Source organism: Stegastes partitus, unplaced genomic scaffold (genome assembly GCF_000690725.1).
Source record: "Stegastes partitus isolate 25-593 unplaced genomic scaffold, Stegastes_partitus-1.0.2 Scaffold604, whole genome shotgun sequence".
Taxonomy (NCBI): Eukaryota; Metazoa; Chordata; class Actinopteri; family Pomacentridae; genus Stegastes; species Stegastes partitus.
In genome coordinates, this window is record NW_007578335.1 from 167,293 (window position 1) to 184,638 (window position 17,346).

General features: G+C 44.0%; 1 protein-coding gene across 1 annotated transcript in view; it reads left to right on the forward strand.

The window, feature by feature from the left end:
- mpdz (multiple PDZ domain crumbs cell polarity complex component) overlaps positions 1–17,346 on the forward strand; it is a 54,986-nt gene that overhangs the window by 36,503 nt on the left and 1,137 nt on the right. The window contains exons 28-46 of the mRNA XM_008289291.1: positions 279–335; positions 1,053–1,275; positions 2,864–3,060; positions 3,142–3,233; positions 4,371–4,446; positions 4,763–4,825; positions 7,174–7,269; positions 7,582–7,656; positions 7,760–7,955; positions 8,046–8,191; positions 8,728–8,811; positions 10,927–11,120; positions 12,932–13,079; positions 14,313–14,399; positions 14,516–14,612; positions 14,712–14,875; positions 15,471–15,575; positions 15,850–15,944; positions 17,201–17,324. Of these exons, the coding sequence (XP_008287513.1) occupies positions 279–335; positions 1,053–1,275; positions 2,864–3,060; positions 3,142–3,233; positions 4,371–4,446; positions 4,763–4,825; positions 7,174–7,269; positions 7,582–7,656; positions 7,760–7,955; positions 8,046–8,191; positions 8,728–8,811; positions 10,927–11,120; positions 12,932–13,079; positions 14,313–14,399; positions 14,516–14,612; positions 14,712–14,875; positions 15,471–15,575; positions 15,850–15,944; positions 17,201–17,324 (2,319 nt within the window). The remainder of the gene's footprint in view (positions 1–278; positions 336–1,052; positions 1,276–2,863; positions 3,061–3,141; positions 3,234–4,370; positions 4,447–4,762; positions 4,826–7,173; positions 7,270–7,581; positions 7,657–7,759; positions 7,956–8,045; positions 8,192–8,727; positions 8,812–10,926; positions 11,121–12,931; positions 13,080–14,312; positions 14,400–14,515; positions 14,613–14,711; positions 14,876–15,470; positions 15,576–15,849; positions 15,945–17,200; positions 17,325–17,346) is intronic.

Below are 17,346 nucleotides of genomic sequence, written 5' to 3' on the forward strand. Positions count from 1 at the left end.
TAAACACATCAATGTTCTGGCACGTTCGAGCGCTTCGGTTTGCCAAAGCTTGGAGTTAAAGGGAGAAGAAAAGTCGTTGGTGGCGTTTAAAAGCAGACGGTTTATCGTAACGCGGCACACTGTAGCCGCTCACTGGTTCATATTTTACTGTCCCGGTATCTTCCACTATCTGGTGACACTGATGTGGATGTTGGGAATGTGCTACCTAAATCAATTTAGGAACCCTTATTGTCGCCGAGTCCGGTGATTTACCTCCGTGTCTGTCTTAAACACAACAGTCATCGATAACGGAGTCCGGCGAGGAGCGAGCAGCAACCAGGGACGGCAAGGACAAGGTTGGTGTTTTTCCAATTACACCCCCAGCCTCTTCTTCACTGTTTGGAATACAAGAGACGCCTTTTCACAATAAAGCCAAGATAATTGAACAGATGTCTGTCGTCTAAAGTTGTTTCTCTCTTGTCTGTAGGAGGGTGACAGTCACAGTAGACTTTACCTCCGCCTCTCCCCAACTAACCCTTTCACTCCTACCCCGTTTAAGGTTTGTGGGTCTCTGTGGTGTGCAGCTTTCCCCCTCTCTTTCTTTTCTTTTGCATATATGTGCTGCAAGCCCTAACAGCTCCCCCTGTCTGTCGGTAAATGTGTCCTTTGCTTTTCTGCAAAAACTAAAAGAATCAATGCTCGCTTCGAAGCTTTTATACTGAAAAATGTGACAAATGAAGTAATCAGAGTTGTGCTTTGTTGCTGGGTAAGTGCACATATGAATACCTGCTGGGTGTGTGTTTGATTAAAAGTGCTAATTTGATGATAAATAATGACATCCGTCATGATTGAGCTTAAAAGCCTCTTCATCTGATTCTGATTAAAGCCCCCGGCGTACAGAACTTCCATACGCCTTCTGTTGATTCTTATCAGCGGCTCTCGTGTTGCCTTCCTGTTGCCGTAAACCTGATTTTAAGCCTTAAGCGCAGTGATGAAACCTTTTTTTTTCTTTCCCTCGCTTCTTTACCTTCGACTAATCCACTGTTTTGCCAACTCCATCTGCGGCGTGACAGCTGGCGAAGCGTGAAGCGGCAAAGACGTCTCCCACCAGCACCGTCCTCCCCCTGCCAGTGGTGCCCCATGTGGGAGAGACTGATACCGACACGCTGACAGAGATTCCTGGCAGACCTGCCGAGACGGTGGAGGAGGAGAACAAGGAGGTGGTGGTGGTGGAGGAGGAGGAGGAGGAAGAGGAGGAAGAGGAGGAAGAGGAGGATGAGTTTGGATACAGCTGGAGTGAGTGTTGTTTTTGTTGGAGGTTTGATTAGGAAGAATAAAAAATATGTACAGGGAAAAGAGCAGAGAACAACAAAAGGTCCAAACAGAAGAAGGAGAAACCAGGTGGAGGAACAAGAGTTAAACATGATTTTCAAAATAAATCAATACAACAACAACACCAGATGAGATAATAAAAGAATTGGGAATGCCACATCCAAGTGAGGAGAGAGAACGAGTAGAGTACAAGAAAACAGAGGGTAAAACTTTAAACACAAGGCTAGAAAATAATAGTAAATACATGAAATAAATATGTAAATAAGTCTCTATTTTATTATATAAAAAAACAACATGTCTAATTAAGAGAAAAGAACAAGTGGAATAAAAGAAAATAGAGAGTAAAAACATAAACACATGCCTAGAAATAATAATAATATTAGCAATAATAGTAAATAAATATGTAAATAAGTATTTATTATGTAACATAAGAACTAAAAATGTCATGTCCAATTATGAGAAGAAGAAAAAACAAGCAAAATAAAAGAAAATAGAGGATAAAACCATAAACACAAGGCTAAAAATAATAATAGTAGTTGTAATAGTAAATAATCTAATTAAAGAAGTAAATAAATAGAGGGTAACAGAGATAAAATGAGCAATAAAATAAAAGAAATGTAAAAAAAAAAAAATCATTATACGATAAAAATATACAATATAACATAAAAGCAAGCTTTAAAAAAAAAAGAAGAAAAAAAAGAAGTGGGTTTAAGAAGTGATTTAAAAGAAAACTGACACAGAAATTACTATAACAACAAAATTGTTCAACCTTCAATTTCAGTCTGAAATTATGACTCTCTGTGATGTTGGTTTAGGTTCACTCTTGCTGGTCATGTGACCTGTACTAGACACAGAATTGCTTTACATACTCCTGGAATTTACTCCTAATAAATATAAACAATCTGGTGCAGTAACACCACACGGCCACAAGAGGTCCCCCTAGCTGCACGTGTGGCCTCGCCTGCCCATAAATCCATCCTGCAATAAATAGTCTGCAATAAAGGTGCACTGATTCACATGCTTGAGGTGCTTGTACCTCAGCAAAAAAAGCCCTGAAGGACTCTGTGTCCCAATTAGTCCGCTATCATCCGAAAGTCGGATGTAGGATGTTCTCCCAAAGAGAGCGAGCAATCAGCATAAAGGACAGACTTCCAGCCTCCAAACACCTGGGACTGTGGAGAGAGTGTGTGCGTGAGTGTGTGTGTGTGTCAGAGATAGACAGAGCCCGTCCTGCGGGAATAAGATTGATGAGGTTGGGCCTGGGGAGGTGAGTTGTGGAGATTAGTGCAGGACTGATGGTTCAACAGTGGCAGGGAGCCCAGAACAACAGGAGCCCATCGGTCTGAGCAGCGGCTATCTAACACACCAGAGACGTGAGAGGCTGCAGCCAGAACAAAAGAGGCGAGATTGAGACAAAGAGATAGAAGGTGAAACCGAAATAGAAAATTCAGCCGTCTGACAACTTTTTGGAGCCTCTCACTGATCCCTCTGCAGCGTTGCATGAACTTGTGTTTGTTTGTGGCTTACGTGCAACTTCCTCTGCGTCCTCCAGAGAACGTGATCCGGCGCTACGGCAGCCTCCCGGGCGTCCTGCACATGATCGAGCTGGAGAAAGGCAAGACGGGCCTGGGTCTGAGCCTGGCGGGCAACAGGGACCGGTCCCGCATGAGCGTGTTCGTGGTGGGGATCGATCCCAACGGGGCGGCCGGCAGGGACGGGCGCATGGTGGTGGGCGACGAGCTGCTGGAGGTGAGCCGAGAGCAGGTTTTAGTTCAGTGTTCTACAGTTAAACCGGTGCATTTCTGAGCGATGGTTTCATTTTACTGCCAGATCAACGGACAAGTGCTGTACGGCCACAGCCACCAGAACGCATCGTCCATCATCAAGAGCTCTCCGTCCAGAGTCAAAATCATCTTTATCAGGTAGAACAACTGAATTATTTCCTTTGATTCTGCAGCTAGTTGGGCTACACGATAAAACCAAAACTTGCCTCATTGTCATTTTCCATGCAAATCCACAATAGAAGTCTGTGTTAGAAGCATGTTTTTTAACTTTACTTACAAGATGCACAGTTTGCTGACATGCAGGCGTCACATGTGCACAGCAAAATACGCCATTAACAGGCAATAATCACTAAAAAAAGGGAAATTTGGGTGCAAAATATAAATATTTCGGCTTCAGAAAGCATGATGTTGACCAAAAACAAGCACTTTTGCAGCTAAGCAAGACAACACAACTAATTTGTTTCACCACTTAAGTCAGCAACACAAAATTATTTATAACTGGAAGCAAAAAAGAAAAATCGGATGCCTTTACCAGCCATGTGAAAAACAAACTGCTCTTTGTCTGCAGATGCTACGAAATCATCTTGACTGATTCAATCATTACATTAATATCACTACAGATATATAGATGGCAGAAAGAAGGTATTTTTTCCCCAGCTACTAAATGTCAATCCTTTGAATTAAAAGTAAACTTATAAAAGTTCGTTGTAATGCTGTCTAACGTCCACTAGAGGGAGCTGTTGTAATTCAGTAAAAGTTTGCATATCATGGTGAAGCAGTGACTCCTGACAGATTCTGCATTTATAATACTATTGTTAGCTCTTATTAAAGTGTTTCTTAGCTTGACATTTATTTGTTTTAAAAGTGCTGTCATGTTTCTGTTGTTCCAAAAACTTGGGGTGGAAAAAAAAATCAGAAATTAACTGACTCTGGGAAGCGATTTTCCAACAACCCAAATCAACACTACACACCCGTTCAAAAACAACTCCTGTTTTTATGCCGTTAACGAGCAGTGTGGAGTAATGACACAGCAGCCGACGTCTCACCGCAGCCTCGGCCACGTTTGACCTCTGACCTTCCTTCATCCTCCGCCGGGGATCACTCTACTTAACCCCCCACTTAGCTCGCATCCCGTTCCTGACCCCTGAAAACAGACACTGTGATCAGCTCGTGTAAATCACCGCTCGGCTGTCACGAAGCACAGAAGCCGCCTGTCTTTCTTTTTCTGCTGTTTGTGTTTTTTTTTCAAACGTTGAGTTACGACTCTTCAAACAGGAACACGGAGGCGCTGAACCAGATGGCCGTGGGACCAGTGAGGGAGCACGACGGAGACGCAGCGGAGCCCCACGAGGTACAGATCATAAATACAAAAACTCATGCAGAAGCTCCCCCGCCGACGTCACGCCGCCATTAGACGGCGAAGCTCCACAACCGGCCTTTAAACAAAACCATTAATTTCACGTCTCGCCCTTGTGTAATTTAGAATTGTTTTCATGTATGCCTTTTGTGTGGTCCCGGAGTTCCCAAAAATCCCGTGTCTGGTTGGAAGACACCCAAAAAACCACAAACCCCAGATGCACACCAGTACTGTACTCCCACCAGCCAGCCAGCCAGCCAGCCGGCCGGCAGGTTTGATTTATTTACTCTCCGTCTGTTTCCCCTCGCAGCCAGAAACGACAAATGGCGACGCCGATCCCTCCACGAGCGTTCACCACATCATCAAGCTGAAGGTGAGGTCTCGGGGCAGTCCCTTTGAATTAGCACATGAAGACATTAATAAGAAGAAAAGTGTCGGAGGCAGTAATGAGGGAGGTGTACACGAGAAAAGAAAAGAGGAAAAAAACTAAAAGAAGCCCAATGGGGAATGAAAGGGAATGACAGACAGGGAGCACACAGGAGCAGTGAAGTTTGACAAGCTGCCAAGGCGGAGAAAAGAGACCGAAAATTGTGAAATAAAAGGTTGGAGTAAACAAAACAGTGAGTGAATGGAGAGAAGAAGGAGTTCCAAAGGGACTTGAAGGTTCAGTTCACTCAGATAATAAATAAAAAAAGGAGCAGATTTTTTTTTTTTTTTTACCCTTTGTGTGGTCTACTTTTCGAGCGGCGCGGAAAGTAGACGCGGAGTTTTTCAAAGGTCATTGTTTGATCCTTTGAGAATGAAGCGCTCATTCAATGCCGGAGTGGAAGTCTCAACAGAGGATCTCTCACAAGCTCAGAGAATAAACCAACTCCGCACGAGGACGGTTACTAGAAGGGTTAAGTGGCAAAACATGTTATCTGGAGTGAAGTGGCTCTTTAAAGGTTTTCAGTGAGTTTGAATGTGTTTTTTTTTTTTTTAATTTTCAGCTCACAATACTGTGACGATAGTTTTACCATGACTGTGTTATGTCTTAAATGCTGCCGTCTTCAGGAAGAAGACTCTCTCTATGTCTTACATCGACAGCATGGCAGCTAACGTAGACGAGTGTTTGAGATACTGAGACTCCCTATTGCCGCTATCGTTCTCTCCGAGTGATCATTTTACATGGAAATGTTGCGCTAGGTCTTTGGTTCCTCAGACGCTGGGAGTGCACAAAGACTCTTGTGTTCACTCTTGCAGCCAACGGTTGAACATTTGTTTTGATCGTGGTCTTCGTTTTTAGTTCAAGCTAAAGTTTCTGTCGTCTCCGAATGTCCCTCAGTTTCCACAGAGCCCAGATAAGTGGGCAAACCGTCAAAGCGAATGCTAACGTTAGCCACATCACGTGCTAGCAATAAAGATTTCGCTGCAACTAAGAACAAAATGAATCCACTTGGTCTTCGGTTCTTCAGATGTTGGGAGTGCACTTGTGTTCACTCTTGCAGCCAACGGTGGAACATTTGTTTCGATCGTGGTATTCGTTTTAGTTTAAGCTAAAGTTTCCATCGTCTCCAAATGTCCCTCAGTTTCCACAGAGCTCAGATTAGTGGGCAAACCGTCAAAGCCAATGCTAACATTAGCCACATTACGTGCGAGCAATAAAGATTTTGCTGCAACCAAGAATAAAGTGAAACCACTTGGTCTTCGGTTCCTCAGGCGTTGGGAGTGCACGAAGACTCTTGTGTTCACTCTTACAGCCAACGGTGGAAGATTTATTTCGATCATGGTCTTCGTTTTTAGTTGAAGCTAAAGTTTCCGCCGTCTCTGAATGTCCCTCAGTTTCCACAGAGCTTGGACTTGTGGGCATACCTTCAGAGCTAATGCTAACATTAGCCACTTCACGTGCTAGCAATAAAGATTTCACTGCAACTAAGAACAAAATGAATCCACTTGGTCTTCGGTTCCTCAGGCGTTGGGAGTGCACGAAGACTCTTGTGTTCACTCTTGCAGCCAACGGTGGAACATTACTTTTGATGTTTTCAGAGTTCGCAGAAGCAGCTTTAGAAAGTAAATAAACCCGCCGGACTGTGAGGCAGCTGCTCCTTCCAAATGTAAGATGTGAGGTGGCGGGATTATAAAAAGTCTGCGCGGGATGACTTCTGGTGAACACAGTAAAACTCTAACTGGCTTGTAAAGCCGGGAGTCGATCTCGTTGAGGAGCGACAGAAGTCTTCTTATCTTAACAGCTTTTACATTACACCTCCGAGTTTATATGTAACAACCACAAAACACAATTAAAAATGGATCGTCACCATATGGGGCCTTTAAAAAGACACGAGTTTGACACCTAATGCGTGAAAGAGAGAAGGGGAGTTAAACTTTGCTTTAAAAGCTCGTAGACACGTAGACAGGAACCCCACTGTGGGGGTCCAGAGTGCATCAGGCAACAGGAGGCGCCGGTGTCAACGCTGCAGCACTCGGGCAGCTCTCTGATATGAAGACACAAACCCAGAAAGCCCGTTCTTGGAACAAAAGATCAGAGGTAGGAAGGATGCAAAGTAAAGCTGGAACTAATTATCTCTCTGGGGGGAAATTGTTGTCAGAAGTACTTGATTTCGTTAGCTCCATTATTTAGCACAGAGCCGTGGAACGAAGCCACACGGGTCAGCCTGCGTGTTTTTGCCGTTGTTCAGACGGTTTATATTAGAACCGCATCCTAATGACGGTGTTTTCCTGCAGGAGGACGGAGGACTTGGCATCACTTTTGTTGACGGCAACACGGACGCCGGGGTGGAGATTCAGAGTATATCTGAAGTGACAGGACACACTGGCAAAGTAGGTAGTGCTGAGCAGGAATCCATCAATGATCAGAGCCAATATTCAGCTTTCTTCCAATAAAATAAACACATTTAAAGTGTGCTATTAACTGATGCAGGCGCCTTTTAATATCTTCAGTCACTGCTCTGTGGTCTTACGTAATGTCGAGTTTTGTGTCGGCATTTGTGTTATTCTAAATTTTTCTTGCAGTTGTTTGGTATCAGATCTTAAAAAACCCATCAACCTTGTGCCTTCTGCATAGAAAAGCTGCATGTTACTGTAATTTGTGCTTTTACTTTGCTAATCGACGCTGTGATGCGCTGTGTGCAGGAGGGCTGCATGCAACCAGGGGACAAACTCTTGGCTGTGAACGGTGAATCGGTGCTGGGATACTCTGCTGATAAGGTACAGTGACCCTAAAATAAACCTAATTTATCACTTCAGAAATGCTAGCGGTAGGACTAGTTATAAAACAACACGTCTGATTAGCTATTCCGATGTCTTTTAGGTCAATTCTCTACTGAGAACAGCCAAAGGTCCAGTGAAGCTAACCTTCTCTACAAATGAGATCGCCTCCTCCCTCTCCTCTCCCCAGTCGACCTGCCAGGACAGGGGTTGCTCGGATGGACTCCTCACCGGTCCGCCCAGCACGCCCAGCGCCGCCCTGGCTGCCATGAGCCAGCCGGAGGCAGAAGTCGTCACCAGTGAGTCCGCTCAGATCACGAGATCGGCGTTAACTCAACAGACATTTTCCCTCCGTAACCACCTGCTTCCCTTTTGCGACTCCGCTGCAGGCCTCAGCCGCTCGTCCACCCCGTCCACTCTGGCCTGCGATCCGGCCACCTGCCCCATCATCCCCGGCTGCGAGACCACCATCGACATCTCCAAGGGCCGCACGGGCCTGGGCCTGAGCATCGTGGGAGGCTGCGACACCCTGCTGGTAGGAATCAGAAAGAGGACGTCCGCTAATGAGGCGCTAATAAGTGGAAACATCCTTAAATTCGAGTTACTTTTCTGGGGATTTGTAGGATTTAGCGACACAAATGAAAAAAATTAAGTATTTTACCGGTACGTGACTGTCGGTGCTTGTCAGTTCCCACCGACGATGCCACCCACCGAGAGCCCTTGGTGGTAGCGTAACTCAGGTTTGAAATAGCCGTGGCGGCTCAGGAATGTAGGAAATGATGTTGTCACAGCCTTCCTCCTCCTCCTCCTCCTCCTGCTGCCGTCGTCGTCCTCTCAGGCCATCCATTCTTTCTGCTCAGTCAGGCTTGGGGGAGCAGCTCTTTGTCTGGTGTCGGCCACAGCAGACAATATCCAGCCCTGGAATGTAACCTCTGGACCCCAAATGACACTCATACAGAGAAAACACACTCACACTGCAGGGCGAAACAGAAAGAATGTGATGTACTTAAAAAAAAGAAAACAGAATCATGTGGTTATTCTCACTTCTTCTTTTTTTTCTCTTCCTCCAAGGGGGCTATCATCATCCATGAAGTTTATGAAGAAGGGGCAGCCTCCAAAGATGGCAGACTGTGGGCAGGAGACCAAATCCTTGAGGTGTGTTGCAGCCTAATGGGCGTCACGTATGACCTAGATTGTACAAAAAGAAAAAAGCCCGAGGAACATCAAGGCTCAGGTTTCTAAGTTTGATATAAGTTGATGTACGTCTCAAATAGAAGGCAGGTTATTAATGACGAGGAGAAAAAAGCTAGAACACTTAAAACCAGACTGCTTTCTGCTGACAACGCACCGAAGAATGAAGCGATTTAGAGCGATAATTAAGGAAAAGTCGGCCAAATCCTGTACGCATTACATGCATTGACAAGTTAAGCGCCGGAGCTCAACTTGGATTTGCCCTCCGTTTGACCTCGCGCTTTGTCACCCAGGGAGGGCAGGGGTGGAGTCCAGGCATTGTAGTTCGATCGGGTCGGACCTGAATTCAAAGGCGTGATGACTTGATTGCCCTCCGCTATTTATTTCTGTCCCCGAGTCTTGTGTTTGGAAAAAATAAGGTCAGGGGAGGAAAAGTGAAAAGAGCGGCTTTCCCACTCGCCAGCGGTGCCATTAGCTGCTATGGGAAAAGTCCTTTTGCATGTCCATGGTGAGAAGCTAATGTGGTATTTCCCCCCTACCTCCTCCTCCTCCTCCTCCTCTTTAATGTGGTAGAAAAGCTGCACATCAATCCTCCGACTGACCGGAGCGTTGTGGGAAGGTTTTCCTGTAGTTAAACTCCAGCGTTCAGATATCATAATCTAGTTTCCAAATATCTCAGCAGTTTGCTTCTGGAAATTTCTGTTTTAGCATTAAATTAGCACTTTTATAGCCCTCCGCTGCCATTACTTTACATCAGGGATAGCAGACTGATGCTTTGCCGCTTTCCAGAAAGTCTCAAGAGGAGATTTGCAAACGTCTTTTTTTTTCTTTCCGCTGACGAAGAACAATTTTAAATCGAGGAACGTCTCGATCAAGTTCGATCCATTTGGTGATATCAAGTCTCAATCTGACACCTTTTTCTGAGATGATGCACACTTGAAGGACATTAAAGGTGATAAAATGAACGCATATGCAGTTAGCTCTGCAGTGCATCAGGAAAAAACGCATTTCTGCATCAAAGCTGTTCCTTAATGCAACGTAGGAGGTCACGAACCTCACTGGGATGTATTGTAGGGCCACTTCCTGTTTGATACTGTAGCAACCAGAGGAGGCGGTAACTCGGACGACATGCATGTTGGACAGTATTGTGTGAATTTAGCTAGCTGTGGACACCATGACAACGACTTCAGTGACGCTTCATGACCTCTGAGCTCATGTAGATGCCTCTAATGTCACTGCACAGTAAACCTGGTTGAGATTGCAAAGAGCGTATCCAAAATAATAAAATATTAAGCACAAGACTAGTGGAAAGGTTCAGAGAGAAAACAAAAACGGAATAAAACACACTGCATAGAGCGCTAAAGAACAAGAATAGTTGCATAACCACACCAAAAAAGCACCATAAGGTAGAGCTCAGAGCTGCTGAGACAAGCTGAGATCAACTAAGAGGATGTTTCTGTATTCCAGTGACAAATCTAGCAGCTGAAAAACAGCGATTTTAGCACAAGACAAAGGCCCACTGTGTTCAGTTTGCATTATCGACTTTTACCTGGGGGCTGCAAGGTGGCGCAGTTGGTAGCAAGAAGGTTCGCGTCCCGGCGAGGACACCCAGGATCTTTCTGCGTGGAGTCTCCATGTTCTCCCTGTGAAGCGTGGGTTCTCTCCCACAGTCCAAAAGCATGTAGAGGTTAATTGGTGATTGTAAATTGTCCGTAGGTGTGAATGTGAGTGTGCTTGGTTGTCTGTCTCTAAGTGTAGCCCTGTGATAGACTGGTGACCTGTCCAGGGTGTCTCCTGCCTTCACCCTGAGTCAGCTGGGATAGACTCCAGCCCACCATGACCCTAGTGAGGATTAAGGTGTATAGATAACGGATGGATGGACTTTTATTGAAGACTGAAAATTTGCATCCTCAGTGTTCTCCTACAAACGGTGTTCTCACTTTACCTGTGTAATAGTGGATGTAACCAAAGGACCTGGCTTAGGTTTGTGCTGACACCAATCAGATAAAACAAGCTCTATTTAAGATTTGCATCCCTTCTCGAACTATATGTCACCTGTTGGACACTCATCTGTCGCAGGTGAACGGCATCGACCTGCGAGCGGCCAGTCACGACGAAGCCATCAACGTGCTGCGACAGACGCCGCAGAAGGTTCAGCTGACGGTGTACCGGGACGAAGCCCAGTACAAGGAGGAGGACCTGTGGGACTCGTTCACCGTGGAGCTGCACAAGAAGCCCGGCCAGGGCCTGGGCCTGAGCATCGTGGGGAGGAGGTGAGGGCAGAGTTAACGCTAGCGCCGCCGCTTAACGCATAGCAGGCTCTGATTAATGTACGGCGGGGGATTCGCTGGGACGAGCTTTTACATATGCAAACAGCTGGAAAGGAGCTTTTTCATTAAGGCGCTGCTTCGCAAGTAGGTCACAAAGAGAGTTTAGCATAATATTTTGGCTTAAAAATAGAGATAAGTAGACATGAGTAGAGATTAAAAACGCATAGAAACATTAATAGAGTTGTTTTTAAGTAGCTGGAACAACACAATAGTAGATTTTCACTGCTGAGACAATAAAAATATAGCTAGTAATTGTATTGTTTCTATTTTTCAATGCAGATCACGGAAACAGAGGTAACTAATTATTAAACTAAATTAGATTATAGGTCTAGAGGGTACGTTTGAATACGCTGTAGTGGAAGTTACAAATAGAGAACAGCATTCAGAAAACAAGTTTGACTAATAAATCTAAAGCCAAATGTAGTCATGAGATGATTTTACCATCTTTCCCCCTCATGGATTCCTCACTATAACTGGGTATAAATAAAGTTTCTGTGTTTGGTGTTTGCATGTAGATTCAGAGAAAATCCCACACGGCACCTGCTGGAAATAGATATTTCTCTCCTCGCTGTGGGTCACAGGTGCCATTAGAGCTGCAAAAACAGCCCCGAGCTGGAGAATCAGAGCAGCACGGAGGCAGGAACGTCCCGCGTTCTCATACCTCGCTCGAACGCATCACGCCTAAATGATAGCTCTCGTATCCGATTTTGTAATTGAACGGTTCGCCCGCCTGACTGGATCCACGTCACTGCCAAAGTGAGTCAGCATCGACTCCGCCGTACAACCGGAGCTATTTCTGGTCGCACTAGATCAGCAGAGGAGGCTTTAGTCGGATGTGAGCTGGCAAATTGTGGACCGCTTTACCCATAAAGTCAACTCGGGCTGCTATTGTGGGAGAGTGTTTACGCATCAGTGTGGGAAAAGGGCTGCTGTTCTACTACAGTGTGAGGAGTGGAAACGGCCTCTGCACATGTGTTTGCATCTGTTTTTATCATAGATGCTGAAAGTATTTAGTTCCAAAATACAGTAAGAGGTTAAAGGGCCAAGCAGCAGCAGCAGCAGGCGGATCAAGTTTTAATTTAGCCGTACGTCTCTGCCTCCGTGTCTGTGGTTTTGATACACAAGTGGGAAAAAAAAAACAACTAAAATGCTCAATAGGATGGAAAAGACAGTAACACAGACAACCTAAAACTGAAAAGGAAAGTGCAAGCTAGCAGTTAGTGGTGAAGGAGTTGACAGCCAAGTATCTCTGGCACGGCGGATAGAGCGGGATCGAGTTGCTTCACAGCTTCTGCTTTTTTTTTTTTATCCACGTGGAGATTGGCACTTTAGATATGCAAAGTCCACAGCGGAGATGTGCATTCGACAACAAAAGGAGCCGACTTAATCTTATCTCCTTGCGAGTTGTGTTTTCAAAAGAGCCCATCCGTGCACGCCGCGGCAAAACACAAGAGTTTGACCAGAAACTGCAGCCGCACAACTCTTGATTTAGTCAAATCGTCAGAAGCACGCACAAAGGATCTCTGCTATGAAATGTTCCATTAGTCAAGCTGTTTGTGAGGGTTTTTCACAAACTTCTGCAGAGTTCCTTTGCAAAAATTGCCGGATCAATAGTGCATCAACAATAACAAGGTAAGAAGCAGAACTCTGGAGGACGACACGCTCACCCGCGGAGGAGAAATCAGTGGGATCTCGGCAGTGATAGATGTTTCATTTCTGCCATCATGTCTTGTCTTCCCACCTTTCCTTGCCAGGAACGACACAGGCGTGTTCGTGTCCGATATCGTGAAAGGAGGCTTGGTGGATACCGACGGCCGGCTGATGCAGGGCGACCAGATCCTGTCAGTCAACGGCGAGGACGTCCGCTCGGCCACTCAGGAGGCCGTGGCCGCGCTGCTCAAGGTATTCCTGCCCCGGTGGACATCAGTGAAACATCTGCTTTAGCCCTCAGCATTCTTCACTACTGTCACATTTAAACTCACTGTAGGCTCATTTATCACTTCTATGGAAACAGAACAACCATGACTAGAAGTAGAGGGAAGTCAAAGATGTCTCCTCTGCAGTATGACAAGAGTTATAATGCTATAAATCATAAAAAAGACAAAGAAATAGAGCTGAATTTCTCATGTTCCTGATTTTACAAGATTAAAAGACCCTGAAATCAGCTTTGCCCACATGTGCTGCCAGTACTGTAAAAAATGTCCCTTTACTACAAACATTTTCAATTTGATCTAAACACAGCCTGCAGTTCAGCCGAAAAGTCTGAAAAGTTTGGTCTTGTGACTAAAACAAACTTCACTTGTTTGTGTTTTTTTTTAAAAATCTGGTAAAAGCATTTTTTTGGTCTTTAAATTAGTTTCATTCTTTGAATGTAATATGGTTTATTTTTTGAAATTGGTTAAAGCACAAAATTTATTTTTTGTTTATTTTTTGAATATAAAAATTAGAATAAAAAATAATTCAAATTACTTTGTGCTTTTAAAAAATGATTAAGACAAATAGTTACATTTTTTTGTTTTATTTTTTAAAATTGGTTTGAGCACACAATTTAGATTTTTTTAAATTAATCTCTTAAGCAAACTTAAAAAACAGGTTTCTTTTTAAAATCAGGTAAAAACAATTGTTTATTCATTTATTTTTAAATTCATTTTATTTATTTATTTTTTTTTTCAGGTCTCTTTTTGAATCTGGTTAAACCAATCATTTATTTATTTATTTTTAAATTCATTTTATTTTATTTTTGGATTTTTTAAAGGTTTCGTTTTGAATCTGGTTAAAGCAATCATTTGTTTTTGTAATTTATTTAATTTTATTCTTTGATGGTTTATTTATTTATTTTTCTGGTTCATTTTTTTAAAATCTGGTTAAAGAAATCATTTATTTTTGTAATTTATTTTATTGTTTTGTTGGCTTCTTTTTTTTTTTATCTGTTAAAGCAAATGGCTAATTTTCTGAGAATTTTTTAAATCAAACATGCAAACTAAAGTGACTTTGATGAAATATCAAACACAAAGGACCTTTGGAAAGTTTTTCCCTGTTTGTGGCTCTGATAAATACTAAACACCAAGCGGTGTGTTTGTGGGTGAACCTTTGCAGGACAACTAAATGACAAACAGTGTCTTCCTCCTGTTGTAGTGCTGCGTGGGGCCTATAAAGATGGAGGTGGGGAGGTTTAAGGCAGGTCCCTTCCACTCTGAAAGAAGGATGTCTCAAAGCAGTCAGGTAATTTACCGCTCATTTAACATCTATCAAGGATGTGTTTAAAGTCGAACAGAAACGGCTCTTATCTAGTCCTTGGGGGGAAAAGAAACTAAATGCTCAGAATGCCTTTGTTTCAGATGAGTGAAACAGGCAGCTCCAAGGCGGCCTATCAGTCATGTGCAGACGCTGGAAACCTTCCCGGCGACCCTGACAAACTCAGCAGAAGTCAGGAACGTAAGTGCCGGAAGATTGCAGCCACAACACAGTTCATCTGTGAGGCATATCAGAAAATGTGCAGCGATCCATCGTAACAATGCGTTTACGTCCTCGCAGCTCCGGAGCATCAGGACACCAGGACGGTGGAGTTCACTAAAGGCCCCAATGACTCTCTGGGTATCAGCATAGCAGGCGGGGTGGGCAGTCCTCTGGGCGACATACCCATCTTCATCGCCATGATGAATCCGGTCGGCCTCGCCGCTCAGACTCAAAAGCTCAAGGTGCAACATCAACAACCTCCCTCTCAGTATTTGGCCTTCGGCAGAATACGAAACGAGTTTACATACCTCTAATTCTTGTGTGGGCTTTAATGTGGATCTCAGTCATTTACAGAGGTCTCACTCCTACTCCCTTTTCTCAGCTGGTAAATCTCAAAAGCCCCCAAAGGTCAAGAGCCAGCAGCCTTTCGCAGTGACCTTCACATAGAAACTGACAATTGTAACTCTGTTTGCCTCAGACTGGAGGAGAACAATAGCCTTTGCTAACACGGATAATAAATCTCCCACTCCTGCATTAAGGTCATTAAGCCTACAGAGGGGCTCATTGAAATGAATAGAGGGAATCCTGAATGATTAACAGAATACCAAATGAGAGCCGGACGTAATGAAGTGAACGTAGGAATAGTTTTGCTTTTGTGTCTCGTCATGAATGAAATCTGCAGACGACATTAGCCGGCGTCCTGCTCTGAAACTATAGAAATTCAGCCAGTAAAAGTAGCACATTGAAGAGCTGCTTCAGAAATATCCAAACTTTTCTTGGAAAGTGTGAAAGCTTCACCGCTTTTTTTCCTCATGTGCACTCTTCTGATTTTTCCAGATCGGGGACCGAATTGTCAGCATATGTGGAACTTCGGCTGAAGGCATGAGCCACTCGCAGGCTGTCACTCTGCTCAAGAACGCCACCGGCACAATACAGCTGCAGGTCTCCCACCACGCACACCCATGCACTTGTTCTGTCAGCCTCCGTGTTCCCGTTAGATAAACCCGCAGACAGCGAGATAATCACCGTATCCCCTCCTTTATCTGCGTACAAAGTTTTCACCTGAAAAGACGAGTCGGAGGGTGGCGGCGGCAGGCTTTGAAGTGCCATAAAACGCTCTTCCCGCGCTGCCACCTCGCTATCAGTCTTTATCTCGGCAGTAAAGCCGGTCTACCGTACAGTAACAGTGTTCGTGTGTCTGATCACGCACCTGCAGGTGGTGGCGGGCGGCGACACCACCGTGACGGGGCCGTCTCAGGAGCAGGCCGCCGGGGGCCTGACGCCCAGCTGCATCTTCCAGGATGACCTCGGGTGGGTACAAAGCTCCTGTTACAAGAACAACAAGCTGTGTTGTGGTTAAGTGTGTCACGTTTTCTTTACCCCCAACCCAGTCTGGTTCTTTTAATAGTATCTGATGAAACTGAATCCCAATCAGATACCAGTTCCCAAGAGAATATCCACTTAAGGTAGATTAAAGTTGTTGAAAGTACAAAGAATAAACCTTCGTTGGAAGATTTCCCCTTTTATTTCTTTAAACGTTGATTAATCGTCAATTTAATTTTTGACAAGAATTTACAAAAAAAAAAAAAAACTAGTGATGCATGATATTAAAATTTCTGGCCGATACCAAAATCTGATATTTAGATTTCTGATATCGACGATAACCGATATTACCGATGTCGATATTCAATTTTTGTTAAATAAAAAAGAAAAAGAAGATTCACAGGAAAATGAGTATAAGTAAGCACTGGGAGAACATGTAAACTATTCATAAGAAGCCCAAATTAAACCACATAGTCTTCTTTATTACAAAAGTAAAACATATTTTAACATATTTTATTTAACGTTTAAGTCCAGGACCATTTAAGGAAAAACATCTGTGAAACAGCAGCAATATCAAATGTAGAAACAAGGCGCTAATGTTGGCTATCAGCGGTTTTTCACGGCTAAATATGTTCATCGGACCAATACAGATATATCGGAAAACACACTGATATCGGCCGATACCGATGTGGTCGGTTCAAAAAAACTCTTTCATCTCAACGTGAAAACAGATTTCTACAAAGTACTGCCAATGAATTAAATATTATAATTGTAAAATAAGTGATTGCATAAGTGTTCACGACATCTGGAAGGTCCAGTCACTAGTAAATCCGTCCTGACCATAATGACGCCATCAAAAATAAAAGAACCCTCCAAGAAGTCACTGAATATCCCTTGGAGTACCGTTAAATCTATCGTTAGGAGATGGAAGGAATATGGCGCATGATTCAATGGTACAAGGAGGAGACTCTTGAGAATGGCCACCAAGACACCTGTGACTTCCCCAAAGGAGTTAGAAGCTTCAGCAGCTTAGATTGGAGAGACTGTGGATGTAAACGAAGAAATGGGCTTTAAGATCCAATCAGGACGTCCCTGGTGGTAACACCCATCTTGCCTCTATACTGTTAGTCTGTTAGGGGGGTTGTAGGGAGATCATTCATGGAGCTAAAGAGGGCAGATGACATGTTTTTATTGATTTTTGTAAAACTTATTCGAGTCCCTAAGTGTTTGTGTCCTTCCTTCAGCCCACCTCAGTATAAGACCATCACTCTTGAGCGAGGACCAGACGGATTGGGTTTCAGTATCGTCGGAGGCTACGGCAGCCCGCATGGAGACTTGCCAATTTATGTTAAAACCGTGTTCGGAAAGGTAAGCCGGGTTGGCATCAACT